Here is a 26,025-nt window from a genome sequence, read left to right on the forward strand (position 1 = left end):
GAACAGAGTATAGGCAGAGGCATGTTACTGCTAATCTTCCTGTCTAAACTAAACTAACTCGATTGCTACAAGGTAGTCATGTGATTTTGCTAGAAGAGTTCTTTCATTTCCACCATGAACAATCATATCGAACAGATAGGCAGGAAGATTATACATGGAACCCAAAGTCAAATTGGATGAAAAAAAGAAAGAGGATATACTGATTTAAAAAAAAAAAAAAGATCCAAACAAGTGAAGGTGGAAGTTGTGGGTCTAAGTCTTATCAGATGGTGTGGCTTTTCAGATATTGAGTAAGAGATGCTGTCGAGGAAGATAGGGGACAAGGACAACAATTCTTTTATAGTATTTGAGTCAGCAGAGAAAAGAGAAATGACACGTGAGCCGTGTCGGTGCACGTAAACAGTGACATCCAATCTAACGTAATGTCTTGATATGTGTGTTTGTGTGTATATAAGGAGGGGAGCGGCCTTTGAGTTCAAGGGTGGAGCAGCCATGGCAGGAGAGTTCAAGCACTTGGTTCTCGTAAAGTTTAAAGAAGGAGCGGCGGTGGGAGAGATTCTCAAAGGCATGGAGAACCTCGTCTCTGAAGTCGAAGCTGTCAAAACCTTTGAGTGGTAATCTCCGCCACACCTTTGTTAAAATATTAAAATTTTAAAGCTATCCTTTGAGACCGGTTTGTAAAATTGATTTTTTTTTTTTGAAAATTAAGGTTTGTTATCTACTTTTTAACGAGGTTTTCAAAAACCAAGCTGAAAATAATAATAACTTGTATTTGTGTTTTTGGAATTTGACTAAAAATTAAATAAGGGGAAATAGGTTTAATTTTCAAAAATAAAAGCCTAAATGGTTTTTTTAAAAAAAGCCTATTGGGTTCTTCAGATTTGTTGGGTGCTTTTTTGCTAGGTGTGAACCCAAGAGTGAAGCGAAAGAGGGGATAATGGCACATCTTAGTTCTCAGATTAAAATATTACCTTTGAAAAGTATTAAGATTCAAAGGCTCTATCTAACTTTTCCCTTCAATTTCTAAAATGGAAATATTATATATAAAAATGTTAGAAAGCTCCGCTCTTGTTGGGATGCATAATATTATGACATGATGTTGAGTGTTTTATTTGATGTAATTTTGTGATAACTTACTTTTCTAGTTTCAAGATATGTTAACATTAATCAAAGGGTAATGAACATGAAAGCAAATAGAAAGGTGAACGTTTTAAGGTGAAAACAGGGGACAGGAAATAGAGGGACCAGAAATGCTTACACAGGGCTTCACGCATGCATTCTTGATGACATTCGAGAACAAGGAGGCTCACGCTGCGTTTGTGGGGCATCCCAAGCATGTTGAATTCTCTGCAACTTTCTCGGCAGCCATTGACAAGATTGTAGTGCTTGATTTCCCAGCTATTCGTACCAAGCCACCTCTACCAGCTTGAATATTAGTCTACGCCTCTGTGTTGGAAATGTAAAACCCCTTCATGATGAGTATTTTTATAATGGTACTACTGTTTTGTTTTCCAACAAAGTGATTCCTTTTTCCCTAGTTTTTCTCATAATTAAAACTTGCTGCATTAGAATAGATGTGTACCGTTGGATCTATGTATTGTGATCGGAATTCGTGGAGCCGCTGCCCAGCACGAGCAAGATGTCTATCTCGACCCATCTATGAACTTGAAAGCCATTTTTACCTGTTTATAAAAATTTTAAAAATAAAAATAAAATGCTAAAATACTGGACATACCAATTTCTGGATTCCATGGGAGATCAGTGAACCCAAGAAGCTAGCCCAATTAGGTGCAAATGGTAGGAAACCTGTGGTCCAAGTAGACAGCCCGACTAGATGATAAAGTTAGAAGATCCGTGGTCCAAGCAATTAGGCCTGTATTTTTCTTTCGTTAAATTGCAAATTGCAAATTTGTCCCTATGAACTGGACAAAGTTATCTATAGGTATGAGAGATTTATTTATCAAACTTAAGAGAAACTATACTGTTAACTTTCTCCAAACTGAGACCAATTTTGCAATTTAACATTTCCTTTTCTTTTCTTTTCTTTTCCTTGAGAAATACTATTATAATTTCTCATTTTTTTCAGAGAGAGAATTTCTGATGTTTATAATAGCCGATCTAAAACGGCACAAAAAGTATCAAAATATACTATTTAACTGACAAACTTATAAAACAACGAACTTAATTACAGACTGTTAACTCTCTTTTTCTTCAACTCCTCTTTGTGATAGCCTCGAGATTCTCTCCCAAACCCTAGGTTTTCTTGCATGTGGCAATTTCAAGCGCATCAACATACTGTTCGGGCGAATTCTATAGAGGTCTTGAGTTCCTTTCAAGTGTTTTCTGTCCACCTACATCAATTTAACTTCAAATGTAAATTTTCACTGGTATAAAGAAAAAAGAATTGAGATGTATGTAAAATTGGTTCTATCAATGAATAGGAATTGTGTTCGATAATGATTTTTTACTTTGAATCAAAGAACGACAGCTATGTGCCCTAACTCTGTTTTCTTTACTTTGAATCAAAGAGTATTTTAAACATACCGTACAATTGATTTTTAAATTTCAGCGTTTACCGTTAAAACTCTTCATCATCCACGGTAGGTTTAGTAATCGGAATTGACCATCTCCCCATATGAGCAGTGTAATTTATGCATCGGACAACACCTCTGCCACTAGGCCCATCAGGGAAGTCAAACACACTAACGCTTCCAGCATCCAGATGAAATGATCCAATCCAGTCTTTTGTGATATTTAGGCACTGCCCCACTAATCCTAAAAGAATGGCAGGATGACCAACCACAACAATAATCTTTTCCGGCTCCTTTTCATCAGCCACCTCATTTAATAGAGACTTCCAGGCTTCGCCACTCTGATTCCACACTTCTGTAATCACCCCACCGTTCAATTTGTTTAACCAACCAGGTTCAAAGACATTAGTGTCACCTATATCCTATGGAGTTAAAAGCATAGAATGTTAGAACGGAAAATTTATTGGATTGAACAGTAAATGAGAAATTATAAGCTCGATTATTCATCTATAAAGCATGCAAGGAAATCAATATAAACCCTCTATATGCATACAATTGATAAGTTAAAATTCCCCCAGTTGGGCAACCCAAACGAGATAATTGAAACATTGAAGGTGGTTAGGCTGTTTCAAACTTGTTTAAATAGCTTATTCATCTATTCATATTATGGTAAATATGCAACTTTTTCATCAACCTAATTATGGTATGTCACAACCTTAACTACTTTTAGACTAAAATTCCATGGCTAGACATCTTGCCTGCTTGAAATGATCAGGAATATTGTCTACATCAAGTTTATTCGTCTGCCTCATCTCCACATAGCGAGGCACGCAATCAGCACCCAAGCAATCTGCAGCTTCTTGTACCTACAAGGAATAAGCCGTGTCTAATAAAAAAAGGATTCTTTTACCTTCTCTCAAGAGAACTTAGAGTTTTGATGCTTTTCTTTAACTCATACAATCTTTTTGACATGGGACTCCATAAGCTAGATTGAATTAGGTGGGATCAAATCAATTGATGGTGATTAATCCACCTTCCTTTACTAGATGATGCTCATGTATGCAAGAGTTTCACTGCTTTTAAATTGTCTACGAAAAATTAGCCAAGATATTAAAAATAAAAGCAAGAATTCTTGGGGCTAGAAAATGCCAAGAAGAGAATTTGAATAGTATGGCGCCACAGTAATTAATAAGATTACTCTAGGATTTGTACTATGGTGCTCCTAATGTAAATGAAAGAATAAGGGCATGCAGAAAACCAAGCCCGCAAAAGAAGGGAACCTCACTAAAGAAAGGAGTTCTAGCTATACAACATTGTTCCAATAGAATAGGAACAAAAAGTCTTCGAGATCGAAACCCCCAGAGGAAAACATAGGATCTGACTAGGGACCAAACGTCATTGGGATCCCTTTCCACCTCTCTAAACACTGTGTTATTACACTCCGCCCAAAGAATTCATAAAATAGCCCACATCCCGGGAAACCACAAAAGGCAACCCTTCTCACAAAGTGTGGATGAATAAGGAACTTCTCAACCATAACATGCTAAGCTAGCAAAAAAAACCAAGCGTCTTAAAGAAGTAATCCCGTATGGAATTCGCGAACTCACACCTCCAAAGAATAATGGAAAACTAAAATGCCACAGGTGTATGAAGAATAGGTCGTAATCTAAAAGAGGAATGGGACTGAAACGGAGATGGCATCAACACAAATCTGCATATTGTTTTTCATGAATTTGTTCCAATCCTCTTTCAAAAAGATCCTTCAGGATCACTAATATAATGTTAAATGCGCTTGATAGGAATGCCACTAGAGAAGAATTAGGAATATTAATAGATTACTAAGCATAACAGGAAGTTTGTTATTGTATTTGGTTATAAATGGAGGGTAGAAAAGGAGAAATTTAGGCAATTTCAAGTGGTTGAGACTTGAGTGGCATCTCAAGAAAGGGAAAGTTTCAAATACCAGAAATACTTGAGGGAATCTATTGTAATATCATTATCTTTTATATGAGTGCTATCACGACATAGTTCTGATACGGCATTATTCATACTCTCTAGAGCCTCCAAGGAAAAATAAAAAAAGGAAAAGAGAAAACATTGGTAAAATGTGGTGATTCAGAACCTGTGAAAGATATATAAACAAGAACCATGAAAGATAATACAAGCATACTCTGGAAATTGCTACAGCCGTCTCTACACAAGCTTTCTTGGAACTGCTTATTACAGCGCTCACTTTTAGATCAAGAAGGAGCTCTGCAACTTTCTGGGACTGTCATGCATCCAGAAAATACAATTATGTGAGTTCCAAACCTATCTAGTGAAATGGTATGGATGCTCTACCTGTATAACCCCAAGCATGTTCATTGGCTTGTCCTCCAGGAAGGAAGAACTGGCCTGCAAGTTTGTGCCAGCTAAATCAGAGAGATAATATTCCAAATTAAATTCCTAAAATTCGGTTCAGCAGGCTTGCAATCTAAAACCACACAAGATCCTGATTTCACGTTCCATCTGTTATTTTCAACATTTTGGATTAACTATGCTATATAGTGAACCTACACTTGGCAAGCACAATGTATAAGATGAAAAGTGAAAACACAGAACCGTCAAATTACGCACCATACCTTATTATCCTCAGAAACTCCATGGCAAACAAGTATGATCCTTTTTGTTGCTTTCCTGCCTCCAGAACTACCGGAAGCAACAGGTGAGTTTGGGGTCTGCATCAATGAAAAGATCATGGCCCCTTAAATAAGCTAACTAACATTTGATTAAACTTATGGCCAAGAAAGCAGAGAGCAGTATTGTATGGTGAAGATGTTTCAAGTTCCAGATAGTTATGAATTACTACTGTCTTTGAAAACAAAATTATGCAGTTTGAACACACTCGATATAGTTGGAAAAAGAGGAATGCCACATAAGAATAAATATAATTTAATCTACAAATAACTAATTGTTGTCCTAGAAATTAATTATTGCCAAAAAAGGAAAATAGAAAACAATGCAAATAAAGTGTCGTTAAGGAATATTTAAATGAACAAAAAACGATGACTGACAAAATAAAAGAAAATAGTGAGAGGGAAACTTGTCACGTGCTAAACCTATAAATTAGAAAGCAAGTGGGGAGTTACAAAGTTTATCATTTTTTTTCTTACCTGATTTAAACGGTTTAAACAAATAATTGGAGATCCACCCTCAGCATGAGGAGTGAAATCAAGAACGCTAACACCACAGTTGCTCTGAAGTAAAACCCTGAAGTACTCAGATCCTAATCCTGATTTAAGTAACAGTTACACTAAACACATTCAAGTCGTTAATGCAAAAATAAATTTGAACTTTCGAGATGATAGCATACCGATAGCTGTGGCAACAAGAGCCTGATTGACAGCATTGTGAGCAACTACTAGGACAGACCTGCTCTCGTGGGCTAGAATTCTATCCCAGCAATTTCGAGCACGTGCCCACAACTCCCTCACTGGATAGTGACCATCAATGTGAAAATTTGCAGCATCTACCTGCCATTGACGATAAGCGGCACCAAATTTTGCCTTCCCCTCGTGCTTGAGTAGACCCTGAGTCCACCCAATCACATCAATCATAACAAGAATGAGAAGAACATCAATAAGATCAACTATCAATTTTAATCTAATCAATCCATCTCAAAGATCAACTATCAATTTTAATCTAATCAATCCATCTCAAAGAAAATTTGAACGGAACTTACTTGAAATGAATATAAATCTATTTCCCTTAGTTCGGAGTCCGTAAGTATCACCTCTTCACGATCACCCCATATAATTTCCGCAGTTCTCTTTGATCGCACTAGGGGGCTGGATGTGCAATTCATCTCAGTCAAGCAAGACAAGGAGGAAAAATATCAAAATGCTCGCTATCGATCAATTCAAGGTCTAGACCATGCCAAATTTTAGGTAATGAAGCAATAATATTAGGTCAATTCATGCAACAGACGCAAACATGTGCTGAACAAAAATTGTTTCCAATCACTTCCTGAAGTCGCCACTGCTTGATTATGAAGCGAAATGGAATTAAAAAGACAGAAAACCTGCTGAAGCAGACATCAAATGCATCATCGATGAGCATTTGGCGAGAGGTCTCTGCCTGAGCCTCCCCTTTCTTAGTGAGAACAGAGAAATTGGAGCTTCCTTGGATTCTACCTTCCGCATTCCACGTGCTCTGCCCATGCCTGACCAGAACCACTCTCTTTGCAGTCTTAATCGGAGGCAACGGAACCGAAGCGTAAAGCTCCGAACTGAGGTCTTTCCGGTCAGATGATGATTCTGAAAACTTCTCGACCTCCTGAAGACTTGAAGACGATCGAACGGTGAAGGAACTGACCGGAATTCTAGCCGGAAAGCAGCCGGATCTTTTCTGGAGGAGGAGATGAGCTGCAGGGGTAAGACTGAGAGAGAACATTGGGAAATTCTTCTATTCGTGTTTTCCGCTTTCCGCGCGGTGGTTATTTCGCGCTACTCCTTTCTCTATTTTTATTTTTATTTTTTTTATTAGTTTCAATTAATCATTCCGAAATTTTTGTATGGCTGTGAATATATTACTATCCATATCACTAAGTTCGATCAATATTATCATTTTACTTTTCATATATATATATATATCATTAATTTAGCAATTACGTTCAGTGTATTAAAATATATAGCATAATAAAAAATACTTTGCAAATATAGCAAATCGTAAATCCAGCTCTAAGAATCTATTAATGGTAAATCATATCTCTAATACAAATCTATAATCGACAGAGGATAGAGTATCATTGTTAAGAGTCTAAATCGATAGATTTTTCTATATTTACAACTCTTTAGAAATATTATTATCGACTTAATTATTATTCTTAAAAGTGTTACTCATTGCAATTATCCTTTTATTTTAATCCTTGATTTTTACTTTAGTTTTTTTTTTACCATGATGAAAATGTATACTTAAAATCTTTAAATCTTCAGATACAAAAACTTAAGATCAAAATGTTGTGAAATAGGGCATAAATTATTCCTTTGTTATTTTGATAAATAGACATGTTTTGGTCGAAATTAGTTTAATGGTAATTGACATGATTTTCTCCTTACAAATTGGAGGTTTGAGCCCTCATCTTCTCGGTTGTTGTATTGAAGAAAAATGAACGTGAAACTTTTCTTGCCTTGTTAATTAAATCCAACCAAAACTCTGACAAAAATAATTGATTTAAAGTACTATTTCAAGTGGCATGTTTACTTATTATTTCAATTGGCATGTTCACTTATTGAAGCATATGGTAATAAAACAGAATAAATATGTGTATGACTCAAATGAATACTTTATACAGCTAAAATAACATTATTCAACTGACATAGAGTTTGTCTTGACAACTTCAAGGTACGAGGTTTGATTCCTCGTTCACATAAAAAAGAAAATCATATTTTTATATGCAAATGGTACATATATAATCTAAATAGACTAAGAATTAAACTGACCATTGTCTTGACTTTTGTAGTATATTTTGTCTATCGAGATATAATTGCTATTATCTCATATATTTGTTGTCATGTGGACTTGTAAAATAAAACGAGTAAAAATAGGTTAACATCCCACTACCGTATGTATGTATGTATGTATGTGTGTATATATATATATCACTTTCAAGTAAATAAATTATTAATATACAACAATTTAACTTAATTGGATTTGCATAAAATATGCGTTAACAACCAAACACCTTAATTGTATCGAGAAAAATACTAATTATACAAATAGCACATAATTTTAGAAATTTTAAACGTTGGGAAATTTAATTTAATTTTAATCTAATGATTTTTTTTTTAAACATCATTTGTGAGTCATCTCATTCAAATTTATGAAGGAGATTTGGTAGGTTGGTTGGTAAGAGTTTGAAAAAACATGTGACATTTATATATGAGGTTAATATCGCCATTGCAATTCATCAATAGTGTCAATATCACTTGTATCACAATTAGAAAATCAATTATTACGTACACGATTGATATTGTGTAAATCATATCCATTACAAGTAATTTTTTACCATAATTTTCATCCATCGTTTTAACGAATGAACTCTCAAAATAATTTTTCTCATACAGTTTCAAATATAAAAAAATTAAATCAATTTTTTCGAAGTTTTAAAGACAATATTGAAACATGCTTAAAAGTTTCGAAGTAAACAAATTTATAGTTAAAATAGCACTTTAATCCATGAACTTTAGATTTATTCCATTCCCGACCATATTCTTTCAAATATCTACATTGAGTCTATGTAATTTTAATAACTTTAGAAATTAGTTACACATTGTTTGGTTTCATTTTCAAGTTCGGCTCATTTTGACAACAATGTTGTGAATTTATTGTAGTTTTAAATAAAATGTTTTTATTAGCTATGCTATCTCAAGTGCAGAATGGAAAGATATTTATTTTGCGTTGGATATATGTAGTGAAATAAATTGAAAGTTTGGTGAAGATTTAAAACATAAAATGAATTTAATTGTGTAGATTAAATTAATTATTTATAAATTTTCAAAATGAATTGAAACTTCGAATTAAAACGATGTTTCGTGTACATATTTAATATGTATGAAATTTAAATTTGTAGATTTTTCAATTTGAAAGAGTCGTGTTTGATTTATGTCAAATTAACAACTCAATTGAGTTAAATTTGATAAATGTTCAACTTTTATATTTATTTGATTTTATTTTGTAATTTGGAGAGTTATCAAGTTAGTAGCATATAAATAGCAACTTAGTTCTTCATTTATAGCATCCTCAATTCTTGTTGAAGAGTTATTTCATCAATTTATTTCTTTATTTTATTATCGAGTTGAGTGGTGAGCAAATATCTAAGAGTTCTATCGATTCGAGTAGTTCGAGGTTGCAGTTCCACCGGAATATCCTGTTAAGACGATTGTTGTAGTATGCTTATAGTTCATATAGAGCGAATAATTATCTTCTTAATAATGGTTATCAGGAACATGTATCGATTACGGTTTGAATTTCCAAAGGTTTTAAAGTTTTTTCAAGTATTTGGTTATTTCTATATCTAAATCTTGTTACGCCACCTAACTTTCGTTTGAGTTTGAATATTATATATTAAATGTATTGTTACTAGGAATTGAGGTATAATCAATTTATTATATATTCAGTTCTATGCATACCATTTTCTCCCAACACTTTGTGCCTAAGGAACGTTATTCATTAAAAACATTGGTAAACTATAAACCACGATAAGAGTTGTACATTTGGCCAATAGATGTGTCGAGCAATAATGATCAGTCAAGTGACATTTTTTATTTTTTCGAGATATTTTCCGGAGGACATATCATGTGCTTTTCTTTTCTTTTTCTTTTTTTCCCCCTTCTTTTGTTTATATTTAAAAATGTCTTTGGTCAGATCTCTTTAAATTGATTATTCGGAATCAATGATTTATTTTGTTACTCTTGGACTAGCACACGTTTCACGTTTGTCTAAAAATATTGAACGGTCCTCAATTTTGTTGGTTTTTAAAATTCAATCCTCGATCTTTTAAAAATTCTAATTTGATCTGTTAATATTTTGAAGTAAATGTTTGGCTTACAACTTATTTTAGGTGTAATGGGTTAATATAGCCTATTAAAATTTGGATTATAACAATGAAAGTTCACAATTATTATAATTCACACTGAATTAATCGACTATTTGAAAATCCTATTTATCTGTCGTGTTTAATAATTTTATGATAATTATCTCTTTTATATAATATAAAAAAAAATATTTGCACTCTAAATACGAACTATTATAATCTATATTAAAATAGTTTACAATCAAACACATACTATGATAATTAATGACAATGATAATCAACTCAACATCTCAAATAATCTTTAAAATGTTAAATCGTTTGGTATAGTAGTAATGATGATGATGGTGATAAATTAACAAGAAGTTTACGAATTGTTACCTTCTAATTTTACTTTTAATATACTAATTAATTTTTAAAAATTTTGAATTCATCGTGGATTTCACTAAATTAAAAGTCCAATCGTTAATTACATGCAAAAAAAAAAAAAACCGTCAGGCACCTTTGAAAATTTATCGACTAAAAGACACAAACTTCGTAATCTACATATTAGATTTGTAATTTATGATCTATGTGGAACGATTAAAAAAAAATTGTTTTTAAAAAAATCGTATTTATTTATTTTTTTATATAAAAACAATTTAAAAAGTTTGTGCATGCGCACACACATTTGAAATAATGACGCAAAAAAAAATAGTACATGTCAATCGTTGTTAAGTTCACTTTGACAAAATCAGTTAATAATTGATAACCATTAAATTTATTTCTTCCCAATTTTTATAATGATTTGCATATATTTTTTTAAAATATAATAGTTGAATTCTCAATCAAATTCCAAAAACAATAACAATTTTTTTATGGTTTCCAAATAGAGTTCAAACTATTATAGTCTATTTGATAGAGATATTGATAGTTTGAAATATGTAGGATTTTTTTTTAAAAAAAATAGTTATTTTATAGTTTTTGTTGACATTAAGTTGAAGTGTGAGACCAACTGAAGGTGTATGCAACACCACTCAGGACACGTTTAGGAGTGACAATGGGCATAGTGATAATAAAAGATTTAAGAACAATTGATTTTTAAACGGTCATGTTTATATTTGGTACAGAACTCTTAAAATTGATTTTAAAATATTTAAAAGTAAATTTGAATTATTTCGAATTATTATATTTGGTTCCACATTTAAGGTGATTCTCAGTCAATCACTAACATTTAAAGGTCGAGCTGAACGTCTGAAAGCAGCCAAACTAAAGGTCGGATGGTGGTTTTTCAAAAAATCGATCAAGGTCAATTTTATAAAAATTCAGTTAAAAATTGACCAACTCCGACCACCATTTAAATCAAACCAATATATTAATATTATATATTTGTTTCTCAAATATACAATATGTTATATAATATAAAGATTATCTATTTTTATTATAAAATATCTAAATATATAAAAGAAATAGAAAAAGAATTGGACCACCTTGAACCAAGAAAATACTACAGAAATAGAAAAAGAATGAAAAAAAAGAGAAAAAAGTAAAACAGGATCGAATCGTTGGCGAAACCCGACCATCTTGTTTAATGCCGATTTTGAATTTTCTATCTCGATTAGGTCGGTTTCGACATCGATTTTCACGAAAAACCGACCTCGATCCATCAATGCTCACTCCTATTGCTCCATTGGTCAGTGATACTTCAAAAATCAGTTTATAGTGATTTTTTATTTTTCAAAATCAATTTTATTTTCTTACCAAACATAATTATTTTAGAGTAGAGTGATCTTGACAATGGTAAAAATGATTTTAGCCATGTCAAAATCTCTCCCAAATACACGTTCTTTTTAATAACTCAAGCACACCTTATTTATTAGAGAAAACAATATTATTTTCCTCTTGAAAAATTTTCACGGATAGAAAAATCGTCAAACATTTATCACATAGTATCTATGATAGATTTCTATCTGTTTTTATCACTAACAAATATTGATAGAGTTCTACCGACCTCAAAATTAAATTTTGTTATTTTATGTAAATAGTTTCGAATTTATTTTTATTTTTATTTTTATTTTTTAGAATTATGGATTACAAATTTATTCATTAACCATGTTCATGTTGGGCCGAAAATAATGGGATCAAATGTAGCTTGGGGTTGGTAGATTTAGTTATAACCTACCGTTTAATCGCCAACCATTTATAATTTACTCTCGTCGCCCCTGAAAATTTTGAAATTGGCACTCTAATTAAGTTTAATTTAATTTATTTATTTTTCCTTTTCCTTTTAGTTTTGTTGTTTCCTTCTAAATGTAGTTTGAAGTTAGCAGTTCAGGTTGAATACTAAAAAAATCAAATCACCACAAATTTACACTATAGTTTGCCCAAAAAACAATTAGTTGTATTGTAGCTTTTAAAGTTGTGATTTGTTGCTTAGTCAACTAGAGTTTAATTTTAGTTTGGTTTCAGTCATTTAAACACTCATGGTTCATATAAGTATAGTTAAATTTATAAATTGCTTTCTGACCATCTTATTCATCATCTACGAAGACATCTAATTTTGACCATAAATTTGTAGGTTGTATCAATTCAGATATAAACTTTTAATTTCATTAATTTTGACTTTAAAAATTAAGACTTATATGGTAAACCTCAATTCGATTTTCTCTCAAATTACATCTTAATTAGAAAAGAAACAATATACAAATATTTACAAATTCATTAATTTCAATCAAATGAGTTTTTGCATAAAATTAGGTTTAACCATTGTGGTATGCACCAATAAACTATTAATTAACATTTCATAAATTCACAAAATTATTTGAAAAGAAAACTCTAGATGTCGTTTTCTAAAAAGAAAAAAAAATCAACTTATCGATTTCTTACTCTATATATATTTTGATAATTCATCGATCCATAATAATCAACATTTCTTAACCATACTTAGAATGAGAACTTATTAAAAGATTAAGATAGCAAGGTTCAAAATTAAAATTATAACATTTACATAAATATATGGTTAAATTGATACAATTAGAAAAATTTAAGATTAAAAGGGATGTTTTTCTATTTTGTATAAAAAATCAAAATCAAACCATCTAATATTCTCCCATTAAAAAAACATAGCTCGTTGTAATATATGCATCATATCAACGACACAAACAATTTGGATCAAATCGCATAGATAAAATCGAAAACTTTGTAAAATATTAATTAAAAACTAAACATATTGGCATTTTAAGGTTTTATATATATATATATATATAGTTTTTATTTATTTTAAAAAATAATAATAATTTATGTTCCATTTTGATTTTATTATATTTGAGGGTGGGGGTAGGTATGAGAACGACCAATCCACCAATACAAACCCAAGAAAACAACTACTTTTAAAGACTGTAAACCATCATTTCAAGAAATAGCTATTTTTTCTATTTTTCTAATTAATTTTTATTCACAAAAAAATACCCAACCCTTTCATTTGAGATATATATATACCCTACGACCATTTCTTCTTCTTTCTCAGCTTGTGGTTCTCTTTTTCCAAGTGAACACCAAGCTGAGCCTTCTTCCTCTTCTTCATTTTTTCTTCTCTTCCATTTCAAACTATGAAGGCTCTCAGCCCTTACTCTCCGCCGCCGTCCTTCAGTACCTTCCTCCGCCGCCGTTCCTATCCTCGCCTCTTACCGGTTCACTCTATCACCGTCCAATGTGCTTATGGACCTGAAACTTTCAGCGTCCAAAACGGCGTTGGCCTCTCCCGAGCCGATTGGCAAAGCTCCTGTGCTATTCTTGCCAGTAACGTCGTTTCTCAGCAACAATCCGCCGATAATTCTGCCGGTGGAGGCGGCGTTGGACATGTTGCGTCGGTCAATGGCCACAAGACGAATGTTGAGAATCTTAATCTTGTTCCGATTGGGAAAATTTCTGATACTTACCAAATAACCAAGCCGCAACCTAAGCCGTTAACCATTACCGACTTTTCTCCGGCTCCGATGCACGGTGAGAAGCTTCGTGTGGCGTACCAAGGCGTTCCGGGAGCTTACTCAGAAGCCGCTGCTGGAAAGGCGTATCCTAATTGCGAAGCCATTCCTTGCGATCAATTTGAGGTCGCTTTTCAGGCGGTGGAGCTATGGATCGCTGATCGAGCGGTTCTTCCGGTTGAAAACTCTCTCGGCGGTTCGATCCATAGAAATTACGATCTGCTCCTTCGTCATCGGCTACACATTGTTGGTGAGGTTCAACTTCCGGTCCACCACTGCCTTCTGGCTCTTCCAGGAGTCCGGAAAGAGTATTTGAGCCGAGTAATTTCTCATCCTCAAGCCCTAGCTCAATGCGAACTCACTTTGACGAAATTAGGGCTCAATGTCACTCGAGAAGCCGTCGACGATACCGCCGGCGCGGCGGAATACATCGCGGCGAACAATCTCCTCAATACAGCAGCGATTGCGAGTGCACGCGCCGCGGAACTGTACGGTCTCCAGGTCATAGCGGAGGGAATCCAGGACGATTCGAGTAACGTGACGCGATTCGTTATGCTAGCTCGAGATCCGATTATTCCACGAACAGATCGACCGTTCAAAACCAGCATCGTCTTTGCTCACGACAAAGGAACGTCCGCGCTATTCAAGGTACTCTCCGCTTTCGCCTTCCGCAACATTAGCTTAACGAAGATCGAATCCCGGCCGCACAGAAATTGCCCTATCCGCCTCGTCGACGATGCAAACGTCGGCACTGCAAAGCACTTCGAGTACATGTTCTATGTTGATTTTGAAGCCTCCATGGCTGAAACTAGGGCACAAAACGCCCTAGCAGAAGTCCAGGAGTTCACATCCTTCCTCAGAGTCTTAGGAAGCTATCCGATGGACATGACTCCTTGGTCCCCTTCCGGCGGCGATTAGCAATCACATATCGCCAATCAAGTTTTCAGATAAAAGAATGGCCGGAGAGGAAGAAGAATATTCTCAAAATCCGCGCTCTGTTTAGTTTTCCGTTTGTTTCGCTTCGATCTGAACCGCCGTTGACATGGTCAAAAGGTCTTGGCGGCAGCGTTGACGGCGGCGGTGGTGGTAGGTAACGCAAACAGCGACGGCGACGGCGGTGGATGGGACTTCGAAAATTGTAAAAAAAAAAATTATATATATATATATTTAATATATGTATATGAATGTATGTCATGTGGATGGATTTGGAACTGCGGTTATCTTCAAAACGACGTTCAACGCAGCGTTTTGTTCGTACCGTTGGGAGGTCCCTTGGATCGGGATCATGTTCTTATGTGGCGTGTTGTGATTGGGCCTCTCGAAAATTATTAAGATTATTTTTTTCCCCTGTAGATTTATATTATTCTTTTTCTTAGTTTTTATTTTTGAGCCGCATAAAATTACTGTTGAGACTATTTGCTGCATTTCTTCACGTTGGCTTTTGATTTTGTTTTAATTTTGCAATTGAAATGAGAGGGTTAATGGGTGGAATAAGATGGTTTTTGAAGCTATATAGTATTTTTTTTTTTTTTTTTTTTTTTTTAATAGAATGTTTATTAAAAAAAAAAAAAAGAAAGAAAAGAGTTCACATTGGAACTTGTCTCATCATAAAATAAATTAACCCAAATTGGATGGTGAATGAAGACATAACGATTTTTGAAAATTTTAATCTTAAATATTAACAATCCTATAATTTTGCAAGAAAAAATATATAATTAATTTATCATTTTTATTTAATATTATAATAACTAAAATCATATTTTAGTAGTAGTTATATTTTAATCTAAATACTAAATACATATTTGAAAAGTATTTAATTTTTTTATGCTTAAAAATATATATTTTTTATTTAAAGTATATACCATAGATTAGAAAGTCAAACTTTGAATTATCCAACTCTAAAAGTAGTCGAATTAAAAAATAAAATTAATATTTAAATTACAATTTAAATACTAAAATATCAATCATTTTAAAAGTGTAATATAAAATAACTAATATAACATTCAAATAAACAAAGTGCAACTAATATACCATATTTTATAAATAAAAACACTTGAACACCTTTAATAAATATCAAAACCAAAAGGGTTATTATCTTAATATTTGAATTATATTTTAACTATTATTTAATTAAAATAAAATTATATAGATACTAACTCCACTAATTATACATTTTTGTGATATCATTGTTGTCTAAAATAAAATGAAAACATGTCTTGATTTTTGTTTACTATAAATAAAATTATAAAAGTTTCTTGATATATGAATCATTACTTTTTATATATCGTCACATTAGAAATGTAAAGAAATTTAGAACTTTTCAAGAAGTATCTAAGGACGTCGATATTTTTATCAATATTTTCGTAAAACTAATACCTTTATATTTTCATCAACATTTTTAAACTTTGGTTGATATGTTAATTATAACTTTTTCTTACTAATATTGTAACAAAAAAAAAAATCAATAGTGGAATTGTAATATTTTGAAACCTAAAAACTAAATTGATACAAAATTAAAATTTGAAAAGTAAATTTGTAACATTCGATAATTTAGTGACTGAATTGAAACCAAACTTACTTACAATTGAATAGTTAAAAATGTAATATTTTGAAATATATGCCCCTGATAGAAATTAGACTTAATATTTAGAGATCAGTAATATATTTTTCGGGTAGAAAAACAACCTTTGACAATCCGAGTAGAATGAAAAAATAGTTTAAAGGAAAAGAGAAGAGGTAAACAAGAGGGTTAATAAAAAGAATTTAAAAATAAATGGTTACGGTTTAAGGGAAGTTTATGGGAAAATTAAAATGATATTGTCCTTTTAAAAACAATTTAGGAAAATAGGGTTGTTTTTAAATTATTTGTATTTTTTTTTTTAAATAACTCGAGGGTTCAAAATTCGACCAAGGTAGGTCGAATTTTGAATCCTCGACCTTGCCTTTTCTTTTTTTCTTTTTTTTTTTTTAATTATTACACATTCCACCTTCTTCTTTTTTACTTACTTTTTTTAATTTTTCATTTTATAAAAACAATTTCTAAAAATATTTTATTATTTTATTTTTAAAAAAAACAATATCTCATAAAAATAAAAAAATGTAAATTAAAATATCTCATTTATATAAAAANCTTGCCTTTTCTTTTTTTCTTTTTTTTTTTTTAATTATTACACATTCCACCTTCTTCTTTTTTACTTACTTTTTTTAATTTTTCATTTTATAAAATTTGTATGTCTAATACGTTTATTATTTTATTTTTAAAAAAAACAATATCTCATAAAAATAAAAAAATGTAAATTAAAATATCTCATTTATATAAAAATAATTACAAAAATTAATCTGTCCCACAAGGCGGACGTCGTTGATTTCGAGCTGGTTGTCGTCGTCGACTTCGAACCTGAGGTTGCTCGGGTTCTTCTTGATGTTGCTCTGGTACCTCTGCAAGCGCTTCATAATATAAATATTCATTATGCTCTTCACGACCCCGACCATGTCCATGCACGTATGAAGACGAATGACCAGCCTCTAAGTCATAATGTCATGAACCAAATGCTGGCATCATCATCATCAGACTAACATAATCAATTTGACTCTGTGTCTGCATCATAGGAGGCAACTCTTCCACATTATGTGCAACCTCATCAAACTCATCCTCTTCCCGAACAGGTCCTCTACGTCTAGGAGCTGGTGGAGGAACAATGGGTATATCGTACATATAACGAATTTTCTCCATATAGCTTTGGTTGTCAGTACATATAGCAAGAATAACCTGGTTTAGATCATTTGCAACCTCACGGAGTCTACTGCTGTTCGTTCATTGTGAATTATAAAACAATTAGACAATATTTAAAATAATTTTAAATTAAAAATAATTAGATAATATTCATTCATTATACCAATGAATATATTATGCAGTGACATTCTGCGTCAAACTGTTCAAGAGAAACCCCACTGCAATAAACCTTGCACGATAGTGCCATCACACTACCAAATGTGCAACTTTTTCGAACCAATCTCCAGTCATTATATCAATATCATGGTTCAGTATTACAAGGCGATGGGACATCCTACTGAAAACTGAATTGTCTTGTCACGAAGATGCCACTCACCAATGTGAAAATATATGAGATGACTCATCGTCCACCATATGTTTTGACCATTCGTACAAAAATTATGCAAAGTATGCATAATAATTTTGTACGGCTCCTAAATAACCTGAAACACAAAATATTATATTAGAGAATATTAAAGAAAAATACAATAAAAATGTGTATAAAATAATCAATTAGGTTTAGTGTAATGTACCGAATCAGGTTGAAACAGATCAAACATGTATCTATATTAGCTGACTACATGTGTAGTTGTCCTAGTCACACAAAATTTGTCTCTCCACCTAAATTTTTAAATTGATAATTTAGAATTTAAATTAATTAGATCAGTGATATAAAAAGTAAATTGAATTAAAACAACATACCGAGAACCATAGGCTCGTCCAACTAACTGAGCGTCATTAACATGTTGTAGCTATTGAGCTATTGTTGGAAATCGCTCTCAAGCCCATAGTTGCAAAAGTATGAGAGACTCAGCTATCTCTCGAACCTCAGGTCTTGTTGCTTTGCATAGTTGTCTATACAACCATGCCAAGCATGCTCTACCCCACGAATACCACCCCGCTTCATGGAGGTTAGCTAACAGTGGCAGGAACATCAAGTAAACAAAATGACTTGATTTATCTGAAAACAGACTTCCACCCATCATTTATAGTATATATGCTCGCGCATATCTTATGACAGTTTCCTCGTTTGCATCATATGTGAGCTCACGAAATTGTGTTCTTAACCATATTAAACTTAACCTCGATCCTTTAATCTTGTCGGCAGGTGGGGTCGCACCGAGATACAATTGACAAACTTGTGACCAATCATCGTACATCGCTCCGGTGACCGGCACACCGTCAACAGGTAACCCCAACAACACTTCTAAGTCTTGTAGAATGATAGTACACTTTCCAACAGACATATGAAATGTATGCGTCTCGGGCCTCCATCTCTCGACCAAGGCTGTGATCAGATGCCAGTCCAACTGAATAAATTCTAATCTGGCAACTTCATAGAATCCAGATGTGTGCAGTAGCGGTAGTATTCGAGGGTGAAGTGGGATAGTGCGCTGGAGACCTGCCTCTCGACGCCTGCAAGATATTTCTCCAGTAATACAATCTCGCCATACAACAGATGATCGATGAATGGACTGGTCGGACAAAACATCGGGATCAACATGTCCTGGGTTTAAAGCCATGATCTGAAAGAAAAAAAAAATTATTTCTCAATTAAAAAAATATTTGTTTCTCAATTAAAAGAATAATGTACAACTTAATTATAATAATAATATACAACTTCATTAAAAGAATAATGTACAACTTAATTAAAAGAAAAATGTACAAGTTTATAATAAAAAAAATTGAATATATAATCAAAGTATGTACACTTAATTAAATAAACATGATAAAAGAAGTATTTATTTATTAATTAAAAGAATAACGTATAACTTTATTAATTACAATAAAAAAATTGAATATACAATAAATTATAATAAAAAAATTGAATATATAATAAATTATAATTAAAAAAATTGAATATATAATAAATTATAATAAAAAAATTGAATATACAATAAAATAAATATATAATAAAAAATTATTTATTTTTCAATCCTTAACTATATGAAGTCCGTCTTAGTAACAAAGGACACGATTATGTGCTAACTGATTACAAAATCCACATCGTTGTCGAGTGGCTGGTTCAGTCCAATCCATCTCGTTGTGATAACGTGAACTTTTCGATCCACCAGGTTTTCTCAACAACGATGGATCATGATGTAAGATGGGCATATCAGGGTGCGTGATCCAGTAATTTTCATGCGGTACAAGTTGAAATTGAGGAGAGTAACATTCAGCATACGTTGATAATTTATAGTAGTCCTCAATAAAATCTTCGTAGTTCATGTTAAAATATGAGCAAACGGTCATAAAATGCGAACATGGAATGTCGAATGCTTGCCACTTGTTACATGAACAGTACCGTTCAAACCTGTTTAGCCTCAATATTTGAACGTTTCCTCCTTTGGCATTGAGACTATGACGTCCGATCTTCACATGAAACATATCTTCATACCGATTGTATGATTGTACTTCATGTTTACTAGATCTTGCAGCCTATTTATTAATTTTCTCGTGTGCATACCTGGATTTTTACTCCAATTAGTATTATAAAATATGTTTGAAATAAATTGTTAATGAAATATATATATGTATATATATATATATATTATTATCATTATTATTATTACTGGATGTATTTATCTTGGCGCTCCAATGCATCCCTTATTTCTTCTATTCTTTTCTTGAAATAGTTCACGCATTTGAAGAATGTTATCTGAGCAAGAGCATTTATAGGCAACATTCAAGCTCCTTTGAGGACTCCATTTATGCACTCTGATAGATTTGTCGTCGTCCACCCATATCTGAATCCTCCATCATGTGCTTGAGTCCATTGCTCTAAACTAATGTTGTCAAAAAAGCTCAGACAACTCCAATTTATTCCTTTGATATCTTCAATTGCTTTCTTGAGCTTTCGAATTTGAAACTGACACCCGACACGATAAACATAAATTTTCAATGAATTAAATTTATACTTTTGATTGAAGTTGCTGACAATATGTTGTAAACAGGTGACATTTCGGTCCCGTCCAACCATGTGTTGAGTTGTTCACTGCTGCATGTCGATCTGAAATTAAACACACCTCTTTCGGTCATGTCCAACCATTTGCTGGGAATAGTATAAACCTTATTGATCCTGATGGTTCATGTCTATATATTATTTATATATGATTTGCTCCTATATAATATCTCAACCATTTCAATGAATTGTTCAAATACAATTTCACTGTTCACATTTATGGTAAAACTCCCATTTGGTGGTTGGTCATAGTCAATCCCATCAATACCATCAATCATTCTACCATTTTTAAACAACAAAAATCCTAAGTATTTGCCTGTTATTTTCTAAAAAAATAAAAATAAAAAAAGAGACAAATATCAATTTTTTGTATTATACTTTTTATAAAAAGTATATTAAAAAATATTAATTTTTTAAGTTTATAAACATAAACTTTTTAAGTTTTATGAACATCAACTTTTTAAACATAACAATAAATTAATTTTTTATAACTATTTTTAAAAATAACAAAAAACTAAACTTTTCAAATTAAAATAAGGTAGCTTTTTAAAACTATTTTTCAAATTTCATACAAAATAAAGAATTAAATTAAATTATACTTTTCAAACTATTTTAAAAGTTAATACTAGAAAATCAAATATCATAAAAAATATATTAAAAAAACCACAATAACTATCACAATAATTTTGTATTAAACTAAAAATATTAAAGTTTTTAGTTTATAAACATATACTTTTTAAGTTTGATGAATATCAACTTTTTAAACCTAACAATAAATTAAACTTTTTATAACTATTGTTAAAAATAACAACAAATTAAACTTTTCAAATTAAAATGAGGTAAATTTTTAAAGTTAAATGAGATAAACTTTTTAAAACTATTTTTTAAAATTTAATACAAAATAAAAAATTAAATTAAATTAAACATTTTAAAACTATTTTAAACTATATTTTCAGAGTTAATACTAGAAAATCAAATATCATAAAAATATATTAAAAAATCACAATAACTATCACAATAATTTTGTATTAAACTATAAATATTAAAGTTTTTAGTTTATAAATATAAACTTTTTAAGTTTTATGAACATCAACTTTTTAAGCATAATAATAAATTAATTTTTTTATAACTATTTTTAAACATAACAATAAATTAAACTTTTTATAACTATTTTTAAACATAACAATAAATTAAACTTTTTATAACTATTTTTAAAAATAACAACAAATTAAACTTTTCAAATTAAAATGAGGTAAACTTTTTAAAACTATTTTTTCAAATTTAATACAAAATAAAAAATTAAATTAAACTATTTTAAACTATATTTTCAAAGTTAATACTAGAAAATAAAATATCATAAGAAATATATTTAAAAAATCACAATAATTATCACAATAATTTTGTATTAAACCATAAATATCAACTTTTTTAAACATAACAACAAACTAAATATTTTAACACTATAAACATCAAAGTTAATACTAAAAAAATCAAATATCTTATGAATAAATTAAACTTTTGAAACTATACTAAACTTGTTAACTATCACGATAATTTTGTATTAAACTATAAATATCAATTTCTTAAACATAACAATAAACTAAACATTTTAACACCATAAACATCAAAGTTAATACTAAATAAATCAAATATCATAAGAATAAACTAAACTTTTCAAATATCATAAGTTCAACTCACAAATTCGACGGTAGTTATCTTTTTTCCTTCAAAGTGATAACGTTCACCATTTTTTCCTATTATTTGTTATCTGACAGCAACTACAAATTTTTTTTTAAAAAAATTAGAATCTATAAAAAAAATAATAATATAAGAACAAAAATAAAATGTATAATTATTCTTAAAAAATAAAATTTTAGCAGAGTAACGAACCAGTATAGTTGTGTGAGAATAATTTGTATTAAACGAAATACAAGAAGAAAAATGGAAATGGAAATGGGATGAAAGGAAGATGATTTCGAAGGCTTGTTTTTTAAGACAATGAGGGGGCAGTGAGTAAAATGAAGGGGCAATGAGCAAAATCAAGGGGAGAGGAAATGAGGCTGCAAAAATTATCGAGGGATGAGCAAAAATGAAGAGGCAGTGAGCAAAATGAAGGGTAGAGGTGGGTTTAAAAGGATGTAAGTCGAGTGTTCCACACTCGACCCACAGGTTGGAAATTAAATGGGGTGGTTGAAGAGGCATTAAGGCTGTGGAGGGTCAGGGCAGCATACATGCATCAATGCATGCAGGGGAATCGGAGCAGTGGCGGGCAGAGGGGAGCATGCATGCAGGGAATCGGAGCAGGAGAGCATGGTGATATGACTTGACAATGCATGTCGAGGGTTGAAGTTTCGACATACATAAGTCGAAACTTCAGCCTTCGACTTATCTTCCTTGTTGAGGGTTGAAGTTCCGACTTATGTATGTCGAAACTTCAACCTTCGACAACCCTCAATATACATATTGTTTCCAAGTCTTTCTTTTTTTGTCGAGTTCTTGACGGTCGACCTCTAGCCTCGATCTCCCAAAACAACAATATTTCTCTAATAAGTTTCAAAACTACCTTATTTTCCTAATAGGTTTTGAAAACAACAATAATAATATAAAAGGTCCGAAAGTTAACGGGAAAAGATGGAAAAAAAAATGAAATGCACTAAAGGACAGAAAAAGAACCCTGTTGCTCTAAATAATTTTGGAACAACCCCCTTTTCCTCACCTTTTTTTTTTTTTTTGAAAAGACAGCCTTTTTTTTTTATCCAATTAACCCGAAATGGGATGTCAAATTGGTTTAATACTCTACTTTTCAAAACTAATTAGCTAAATACTATGGTTTCAAAACTATTTAGAGAAATAAGATAGTTTTCCAATTTGACTTGTATGCTTTTAAAAAAAAAAAAAAATTGTACATCGAGACTTCAACACTTGACAAATGTTCTATATCAACTGCTTTTAATATAAATCCATTTATATTAAATTTATTTATATGAATCCAATTCATATAATTAATATTTGAATCATATTCAAATATTTATTTCCTCCCAAATATACTTTATATAGTATAATGTATCAAATACATTATAGTAATTATATCATATATAATTCAAATTAAATTTAATTAATTACATCATATATAATTAATTCTCTCGATTAATTTGAACAATTCAAAATAATCCAAAAACTGATTTTCACCAATTATCGTTAAGCTATAAAGGGGACCTCGTGGACTTATAGTACGAAGCTCCAACAATGCATGAATAATTAATTAAACTTTGTAATTAAATTGTTCATCATCCGTTAACTGTCAGACACTCCACTAAAGACCAACAACTGCAGTTTTCGCACTACATATATATTCCTGTGCCCATTGGATATAACTAGTCAACTGTATGATGACCTAAGTATAGCTGGACGAAAGTTACCTTTTTTCCCCTGTAGTTACATCTAACTTCTTAAGTACCACTAATCCCTCTAATGAACAATGAATCATAGTCTAACTATGACCAAACTCAATTCGGGCCAGAAGAGGGTGTGACGTCACATTGTTCAAGCCTTGGAATAAGCTCTTAAGGGAGCAATTCATCTACTTACCTCAAAATTGGGGAAGGAGTGAATTCATTCTTGTGTAGTTGGGTTCCCAGCTCCCAAATTAGACGATTCTCCAAAATGGTAGGTTTATTGAATCGGTGATCTAGCCACTCTCACCCATATAAATCAAATGACCGCCTATATAGGCAGAAGTTCACAACTCACTCATGATTTAGGTCATGTTACCTATGGTTATCCTGGTGAAATGCCAGTCTCTATTATGAATGAAGTTATATAATGAGACTAAACATTTCATGGTTTGATTTTATACAAACTCCTTTGTATAGAATATCTCTGCTCACATGTCTCCACGTGAATGATCGGGATAATATTATTTGTAGCACTTTACAACAATTGTAATATTTATAAAACGGGCCATACTCGTAGTATCACCAGGATAAGATATCCAGTCTTATTCATTTACTACAAACCATTTAGGTTATCACTTAAATATGATTCATCTGTATGTCTATACATATGTGTTTAAGTTACAAAATAACATTAGTTTATTGGTTCGTGGTTAATGCAACTAAAAATGAAATAAAACATCATATATTTTATTAAATAAATAAGATGTTTATACATTACAAATACAAACTATATGACCCTACGAGATTTAGGGTACCAACCCTAACAGGGACAGACATATTATGATGCGTGATCTAGTAATCTTCATGCTATACAGCTTTAAATCGAGGAGAATAGCACTCAGCCTACTTTGACAGTTTAAAGTCCTCGATAAAATATCCGTAGTTCATGTTAAAACATGAGCAAACCGCCATAAAATACGAGCATGGAATGCCAAACACCTGTCACTAGTTACATGAACAGTACCGCTTGGACCTATTTAGTCTCAATGTTTGAACATTTCCTCATTTAGCATTGAGGTTGTAATGTCTGATCTGCACATGAAACACACATTCATATCGATTGTATGACTGTACTTAATGTTTACTTGATTTTGCAGTCAATTTATTAAAATTTTCATGTGCGTAATTACTTTGTATTACAAATATATTTGAAACAAATTATTGATTACTAAAAAAAATATTATCGGGGTGTATTTATCTTGACGCTCCAAATAAACTCTTATTTCTTTTATTGTTTTTTCAAGGTAATTTATGCATTTGAAGAATGTTATTTGAACAATAGCATTTATCGATAACATTCGAACTCATTTTTGGACTCCATTTATGCACTCTGATAGATTTTCATTGTCCACCCGTACCTGAACCCTCAAGTATGTACTCGAGTCAATTTCTCAATACCAATGTTGTAAAAAAAAACTTAGATAACTCCGATTTATTCCTTTGATGTCCTTGATGGTTTTATTAAACTTTCGAATTTGGAACTGACATCCGACACGATAAACACAATTTTTTAACGTGTTGAATTTGTATTATTATTATTTTTTTTGTTGAAGTTGCTAACAATATGTCATAAACAGAACCGACAGTGACATTTTGGTTCCGTCCAACCATTTGCTAGATTGTTCACTACTGAGATAATGTCAGCATGTCGATCTGAAATTAAACACACTTATTCATGTGTAACAATTTGTCTCATATGTTTAAAGAACTATCCTCATGAGTCTGTAGACTTCTCATCTGCAACGAAGAATGTAAGAGGAAAAACATGACTGT

The 26,025-nt window shown here is 31.6% G+C and overlaps 3 protein-coding genes across 3 annotated transcripts; 2 read left to right on the forward strand and 1 right to left on the reverse strand.

Moving 5' to 3' along the window:
• Positions 1-453: 453 nt before the first annotated feature.
• LOC120088249 (stress-response A/B barrel domain-containing protein At5g22580) lies at positions 454-1,617 on the forward strand. Its single transcript, XM_039045403.1, has 2 exons — positions 454-614; positions 1,226-1,617. Exons 1-2 carry the CDS (start codon positions 493-495, stop codon positions 1,428-1,430), a joined length of 327 nt encoding a protein of 108 aa, XP_038901331.1. The 5' UTR covers positions 454-492; the 3' UTR covers positions 1,431-1,617.
• A 372-nt stretch (positions 1,618-1,989) lies between these two features.
• LOC120088248 (probable 2-carboxy-D-arabinitol-1-phosphatase) lies at positions 1,990-7,025 on the reverse strand. Its single transcript, XM_039045402.1, has 10 exons — positions 6,592-7,025; positions 6,253-6,358; positions 5,884-6,100; positions 5,684-5,802; positions 5,153-5,248; positions 4,872-4,925; positions 4,702-4,800; positions 3,290-3,397; positions 2,577-2,953; positions 1,990-2,351 (listed from the first exon to the last, which is right to left on the reverse strand). The coding sequence occupies exons 1-9, from the start codon at positions 6,960-6,962 to the stop codon at positions 2,579-2,581; spliced, it is 1,545 nt and encodes a 514-aa protein (XP_038901330.1). The 5' UTR covers positions 6,963-7,025; the 3' UTR covers positions 1,990-2,351; positions 2,577-2,578.
• Positions 7,026-13,594: 6,569 nt separating this feature from the next.
• LOC120088755 (arogenate dehydratase 3-like) lies at positions 13,595-15,557 on the forward strand. Its single transcript, XM_039046194.1, has one exon. The coding sequence runs from the start codon at positions 13,689-13,691 to the stop codon at positions 14,979-14,981; it is 1,293 nt and encodes a 430-aa protein (XP_038902122.1). The 5' UTR covers positions 13,595-13,688; the 3' UTR covers positions 14,982-15,557.
• The last annotated feature ends 10,468 nt before the right edge of the window (positions 15,558-26,025 follow it).

This window comes from Benincasa hispida, chromosome 10, assembly GCF_009727055.1.
Source record: "Benincasa hispida cultivar B227 chromosome 10, ASM972705v1, whole genome shotgun sequence".
Classification (NCBI taxonomy): domain Eukaryota; kingdom Viridiplantae; phylum Streptophyta; class Magnoliopsida; order Cucurbitales; family Cucurbitaceae; genus Benincasa; species Benincasa hispida.